The sequence below is a fragment of the Camelina sativa genome, chromosome 10 (assembly GCF_000633955.1).
Source record: "Camelina sativa cultivar DH55 chromosome 10, Cs, whole genome shotgun sequence".
Classification (NCBI taxonomy): Eukaryota; Viridiplantae; Streptophyta; class Magnoliopsida; order Brassicales; family Brassicaceae; genus Camelina; species Camelina sativa.
In genome coordinates, this window is record NC_025694.1 from 515,743 (window position 1) to 522,915 (window position 7,173).

General features: G+C 31.0%; 2 protein-coding genes and 1 non-coding gene across 3 annotated transcripts; 2 read left to right on the top strand and 1 right to left on the bottom strand.

Moving 5' to 3' along the window:
• Positions 1,003 to 3,912, top strand: LOC104716210 (probable cinnamyl alcohol dehydrogenase 9). The gene is made up of 5 exons (XM_010433598.1): positions 1,003 to 1,183; positions 1,433 to 1,546; positions 1,641 to 2,154; positions 3,221 to 3,374; positions 3,453 to 3,912. Exons 1-5 carry the CDS (start codon positions 1,023 to 1,025, stop codon positions 3,653 to 3,655), a joined length of 1,146 nt encoding a protein of 381 aa, XP_010431900.1. The 5' UTR covers positions 1,003 to 1,022; the 3' UTR covers positions 3,656 to 3,912.
• LOC104719917 (egg cell-secreted protein 1.4) lies at positions 4,014 to 4,407 on the bottom strand. Its single transcript, XM_010437901.2, has one exon. The coding sequence runs from the start codon at positions 4,386 to 4,388 to the stop codon at positions 4,014 to 4,016; it is 375 nt and encodes a 124-aa protein (XP_010436203.1). The 5' UTR covers positions 4,389 to 4,407.
• On the top strand, positions 4,688 to 4,759 carry TRNAH-GUG. The gene has a single exon. It is a non-coding gene; the product is annotated as a tRNA-His (tRNA).

The window sequence follows — 7,173 nt, forward strand, 5'->3', positions numbered from 1 at the left end:
CTAATATTACGTGCTTAATTTAAAACCATAAGAGTCATTAATTTATATCGCAGCAAATAAGTCGGCCTTGCAAGAAAGTTCACATGACGCTTTAACTGGTAACTAATTCCGGTATTGAAAAATAATATAGGACAGTGAACTCAGTCACGTGTCGATTAAGATGATGATGATGATGATGATGATGATGATGTTGTGAGTGTAGAGGAGGAGTTCCACAACGTTGCATAGTCATACATTCCTAAAATGGAGAAAGTGAAAAGGACATCTTAATCATACATCTAACAGTGTTTTATTCATATTTAATTTAGGTGCTTCAAACCCTTAAGAGTGTTATATTTTCTAGACTTATTGTTAATTTATGTCTCATCAAATAAATCGGCCTTGCAAGAAAATTCACATGGCGCTTTAACTGGTAACTAATTCGGGTATTGAAAAAGAATATAGAGGACAGTGAATTCAATCACGTGTCAATTATGATATTTTTTTTTCTTTCTTATTTTCTTTTAAATTTAGTAAAGTGTAAAATAAAGAAAACTAACAAATCTCATGTTATTTAGTCATGGATTTTTAATGTTATCGAGCTAGTGATTTGAAGATCTAGTTTATAATTTACTGTAATTGAAAACGTTTGAAGATTTGGTTTTTAATGATTTTAAAGAATTTTTGAAGATTTCTTTAGTTGGAATAATTTTAGGTGGGATTTGAAAATAATTTCAATAAATCATATAATTCACCCTAAAATCATATAAAAAATAGATTCAACTTAGTGAATATGAAATTTATTTTAAGATACTTTTCCTAAGGTGACAATAAATAATCAACCACAATTAATTAAATGTAGTATGTTATACAATGAAATTAAATAACTTTATTAATTTCATGCAATGGTAAAGAATTAAGTATAGAAAAAATAGCATCTTAATTTCATGCAATGGAGTATATAGCATCTCAATTTTCTGGTGAACGCAATAAAAGGGTCATTAATATCTCTAGCTACTCCTCTCATCTGTAAACGCCCATATATGCACCAGTCCCTTGAGACAGTCAGAGAATCATTAGCTCAATCTCACACTCAGTCAAAAACAATGGCGAAGTCTCCAGAAACAGAGCATCCTAACAAAGTCTTTGGTTGGGCTGCTAGAGACAAATCCGGCGTTCTCTCTCCGTTCAACTTCTCTAGAAGGTTTTCGTACTTATCTTCAATCTCTTGTTTGTTTCACTATATCTTCTTAATCATACCAAAATCCAAGATCCTCCTCGTACTCTGTTTCTTTGTTTTATCGGTTCTATCATATTGTTTCTTACATCTTACTTTCCATTTATGTTTAACAAGACTAATTTTGCTCCAAGATAGATCTGTTGCAAAGTTATGTTGTTCTGTGTTCTTGTTTCTGTATGTAACATATAGTTTGGTGTGATTTTGACTCTGCAGAGACAATGGTGAAAATGATGTGACAGTGAAGATCTTGTTTTGTGGAGTTTGCCACACTGATCTACACACCATCAAAAACGACTGGGGATACTCGTACTACCCTGTAGTTCCCGGGTAATCTCAAATAGAATTCAAACAAAATTTATATATGTGGTACGTATTAAACATTTTGTCCATCATATAACAAAACCTTTTATGTAATATTCAGGCATGAGATCGTTGGGATCGCTACAAAAGTTGGCAAAAACGTGACTAAATTCAAAGAAGGAGATCGTGTAGGAGTAGGAGTGATCACTGGCTCATGCCAATCCTGCGAATCGTGTGACCAAGATCTTGAGAATTACTGTCCTCAAATGGCCTTCACATACAATGCGATCGGAGCCGATGGAACCAAGAACTACGGTGGCTATTCGGATAACATTGTGGTCGATCAACGGTTTGTTTTGCGGTTTCCCGAGAATTTACCGAGCGACTCGGGTGCGCCGTTGCTGTGTGCTGGAATCACTGTGTACAGTCCAATGAAGTATTATGGTATGACTGAGGCAGGGAAGCATTTAGGTGTAGCTGGACTTGGGGGCCTTGGTCATGTTGCTGTTAAGATTGCTAAAGCTTTCGGTTTGAAAGTTACTGTGATTAGTTCTTCTCCTAAGAAAGAAGAGGAAGCCATTACTCAGCTTGGTGCTGATTCGTTTCTTGTCACCACTGATCCTCAGAAAATGAAGGTAATTTGAGAGAGTGATTTTTATATGAGATTATTGGCATTTTAGTACATTTTCCAAACTTAATTAGAAATATAATACATGTACTATTCATAATTGGAGAAATAGTCAAAGTCCCACTTGTGAGATAAAATGTTTGAGAGATAAAATTGTTAGAGGGAAAGAGAAATGAGTGTGTGTGTGAAAGAGAAATAGGGAAAAATAGTTTTTTTTTTATTTATTTTGTCATTACACCCATCATATCTATTTATTCAAATATTTTGTTAATATGACTTTTCAAAAAAAAAGTTAAGATATATAAAAATCTATATTTTTTCTTTATAATTTGATATGTATGTTGTTTGAAGATTTTATTTGATAATGTTAAAAAAAATTTTTACAAAATTTGTATCCGTACACATTATTAAGTGTACGAATGTTGGTACACCTTATTAAATATACAGATATATGCACATCTTATTAAATGTATAGATGTTTCTATACATTACTAAGTGTACACATTACATCTATACACTTAATAATATGTAGAGATTTTTGTACACTTAATAAGATGTGCAAATATATGTACATTTAATAAGGTGTACATCCGTACACTTAATAATGTGTACAGACACTTAATAATGTGTACAAACATCCGTACACTTAATAATGTGTACGGTACAAAAGATATATATAATATATTTAAAAATTATTAAACAAAATACATATCAAATTATAAAGAAAAAAATTTAGATTTTTTTGTATTTGAAAAATTCTTAAAAATATTATATTAACAACTATTTAAATAATTACCACAATTTTTCAATCCCACAAATGGGTCCTACATAACTCTCCTATTTCACATACACACTCACACAGAAACACTCTCTCACCTATTTTGCCAATTATAAATATTGTTTGTACTAAAACACTAATTAAGTTTCGAAAATATATTATAATGCTAATATACTCTTTTTATATACAATGTTGGTTAAAATCAAAGTTGGTTAAATCCGTTTTCGATCGGTTCAGTTTCTGAAGGTTTTGAAGATTGAGATTATCTTGGTTTTGTTTTGTTTTGACAACTTAGGCTGCAATTGGAACTATGGACTACATTATCGACACGGTATCAGCAGTACATGCTCTGTATCCGTTGCTCGGTTTACTCAAAGTCAACGGAAAGCTCATCGCTTTAGGCTTACCTGAGAAGCCTCTCGAGCTACCAATGTTCCCTCTCGTTCTCGGTAACCAACCACTTAAAAAACTTATCAGCAAGATCTTATTGCGTGAAATACAAGTTAACTTGACTTACTGTTTTGCAGGAAGGAAAATGGTGGGAGGAAGTGACATTGGAGGGATGAAGGAGACACAAGAGATGCTTGATTTCTGCGCTAAGCACAACATCACGGCTGATATTGAATTGATTAAGATGGATGAGATTAACTCTGCCATGGAGAGGCTTGCTAAGTCTGATGTTAAGTACAGGTTCGTGATCGACGTGGCTAACTCCTTGAGCCCTCCATGACTTAGCTGAATATAAGAACGGACCATTGAGCAGGCTATTCAACTTTTTCATAATCTCGTATTTATTATGCTTGTGTTTGTGTCTTCTCGAGTTACCTTCGTTTTATGCTTTCTGTTTGAGAATCGGTTTCTTGTCAGACAAGTTACCCTCTTTCTTTGTTTTCTTCTCAGTTTCTCATGTTCTGTTTCTTAAGAGAAAACTCTTTATGATTCGATGGCAATAATATAAAGATGGATCATAGTCCAAACAGCTCTGAACCCTTAATGATTTGTTAAACTCTTAAATAATCTTACTCAGTTATATAGAAGCTCCATATGCAACATATATATGCGTTTATTAATTAAAATGGAAATTACAATCAAGCTTTTTTGGGGGAAGGAGCCGGAGAGGAGTTTGGATTCTGGCAAAAGCCACGGAGGACATTAGCCTCCTCAGACGTAAATCCGAGAGAAGTGAGCATAGCCGGCCAACAATTGGTTGTGATGACGTCGACGGCTTCACAACAACTAACGCCGAGTTTTGTTTCGCCGTTGAGGAAGAAGAGAACAATCTCATTCGTGCACGATTTGAGCTCGTATAATGCGTTCCAGCATTCCATTAGTCCTCCACTTTGGAGCCTCGCCGCTATGCTGGTAGACTCCGCCGGGAGATATCTGCCGGAGACGGTGGTGTTTAGTAAGAGGAGGAGAACAAGTGTGACGGTAGAGAAGAGGAAAGTTGTGTTTGAAGCCATTATCTATCTGATTGTTGTTGTTTTGGTTTGGTGGTTTTGTGTGACTAGATTGGATTGTGATCGTTTGGTATTTATAGTGTGCTTAGGGAAGTAAGTTTTTGGGTTAGTGGGAGATTAAAGAGTCATTAAAGGTTTTGTTAGTGGGGAAATAAGTAAGAGTAAATTTATAAAGAGTGATTAAGCAGGATTAGTGAAGCGTCTTAAGCTGAAGAAGATTTACGGAGATACGAAAGGTTGAGTTGTAAATATAAATAGATACTTGATATAAATTGCCTTATTGATGAAGTCAGTTAACAGAAGTGGCTGTAGTTTAGTGGTAAGAATTCCACGTTGTGGCCGTGGAGACCTGGGCTCGAATCCCAGCAGCCACACTATTTTTGGAAATTTTTTATCTGTCTAACACGTGCCAACTTTGCTCATGGTCATGGGTCTCCGAACTTCTTAAGCCGCTATTAACGGACCTGCTTATCACAGTTTTTTTTAATTGAAAAGCCCACCATACATTCCTTATAGCCCATATATTGGATTTATTTGGTCGAAGTGTTAAACTCAAACCCCATATAGTATATTGTTGCTGGGAATTTTCAAACCAAAAAAAATATGTTAATAATTAAAAAAGAGTAAATGAGATGAAAAATATTTTTTCCTTGTTTTGTTTGTGTGCGAAATGAAATGAGAAAACAAGAGCCAATAAATAAATAACTAAAAAGTACGTAAAAGCGGCAAAAACTAAAATAGACTTATAAAAAGAGTGGCCTAAACTATGATCCTATATAACCTCGTTTAGGTCTGGCTAGTTGGACTTTGCCTTTTGATGGCTCAATCATTAGGATTTACTGATTTAGGTTAAACAAAACTCCCACAATTGAACGATTAAAAGTAAGTATAATTAATTGGAGAAAGCACATTTTATCATGGGACTTAGCTGCGTAGGCCAGCCGATTTGCGTACTAAGTAAGGTTTAAGGAGCTAATAGTAGTAAAATTCAACTTTGAAAATAGCTACCGACAGATTGTGATCAGTAGTAACACAGTAGATTAAACTTGAAAAAAGTAGTTAAAATAGTTCGCTTTTTTTGGAACCAATTTTTTTACACGAAAAGAAAAAGAAAAAGAAAGGACACGAGTCCGATTGACCTATATTTTTTAATATTCATTTATCTTATTGCATACATAGGGGGAAGTTGGCATAATTAAATATGACCCCGAATAGCGAATAAATATATATATATAAATAAGGTTTCACTCTCTCTTTATTAGTCACTTGGCAATACATTTTTAACAAAACAAATTATTAATATTAAAACACAAATTTAAAAACAATTAATTTTCATATTTAACTCATATAATATAAAACTGAAATCATATAAATTTCCCATATAAATTATGCATTAACTTTATTTATCCACTAAGTTGTATTTATCAATTGTATTAAAACAAAACAATAAGTTATAATTGTAACTCTCATTTTTCTAAATGTAATTTTTCATCATTTCTCTTCATATAAATACTCATTATTATTCTCTTAGTCTATCACTCTTTCATTCTCTCATCTTCTTCCACTACTCTCAAATCTCTTTTTGTTTTGTTTTGTTCTGTTTTGTATTTTTTTTGTTATTGTTGTATGGGTTATAAAAAATCAAATCAAATATTATTGTAAAAGTTTAGTTTTAGAGTTTGTATGATATGTATATCTTATATATATATATATATTTTAATTTTTTTAATCTTCTAAAAGGTTTATCTCTATTTTCTATTTTATATTAACAACTTATAAGTCATTATTTTCATACTTTCTTACAATATTCACCACAAAATAAGATCATGAAGTTGAAATGATCTATATCTAATTATCTATTATGTCTCTGGTTATCTCACATATTCATGTATTATTTTTAATAATTTCTAAAGATCAATATAATATTTAAAGATCAACATAATTATCCATTTATAAAGTCTATTTTGTTTTGTAAAGTCTATCAACTCTATTTATAAAGGCTATTTTGTTTTGTGATCCAATTGATAAATCTGCAAAGATCAATATAATATATATATATATATATATTTTTATGATTTGAGATTTTTGAAAACAAAAAGAACAGAATTAAACAATTGGTTTTTGTGTGTTTAATCAAAATAAAAAATGATCCAAAAATGAAATATTCAACTGGAACTTAAATATAAAAATAAAATATAATTTTAAAAATACCATTTAACTAAATTATCTAAAAATGAAACCATTAGTATGAAATATAGCACTATAAGTTAAATTGATGAGTGAAAAACAAAAAAAAAACAAAAAAATATAAGTTATCCTTGGGTTTTAAAAATTATTGAGATTGAAGAATTCATATAATTTTATAAGAAAACTAATTTAGTTTGTCACTTCAAAAGTAATATTTTTTTATTTTGAAATATTATGTGTAAATGTTGAGTTTATATCAACAAACAACCAAATCATGTGAATTTTGATTCAGCCCTTTGGTACTCCTTTTATTTTAGGTTATAAAAAATTAAAATATTTATTTATAATTAAAGGCATGTAACTCCATTTAACTCAAATGTAATTCCTATCTAATAATTGTACATTAATTCATTCCTCCTACTAACTTATTTATCTTTCAAAAGAATTTTTTTTTTGTTTAATTTTGATATTATTTAATTATTTTGGTTGGCTAAACTAATATTCATATTTTGGTTGGCTAAATTAATATATTTCTCATGTAAAATTATTGTTTATAATATATTTCTCATTTCAAAGTTTAAAGCAGTATATCATATATATA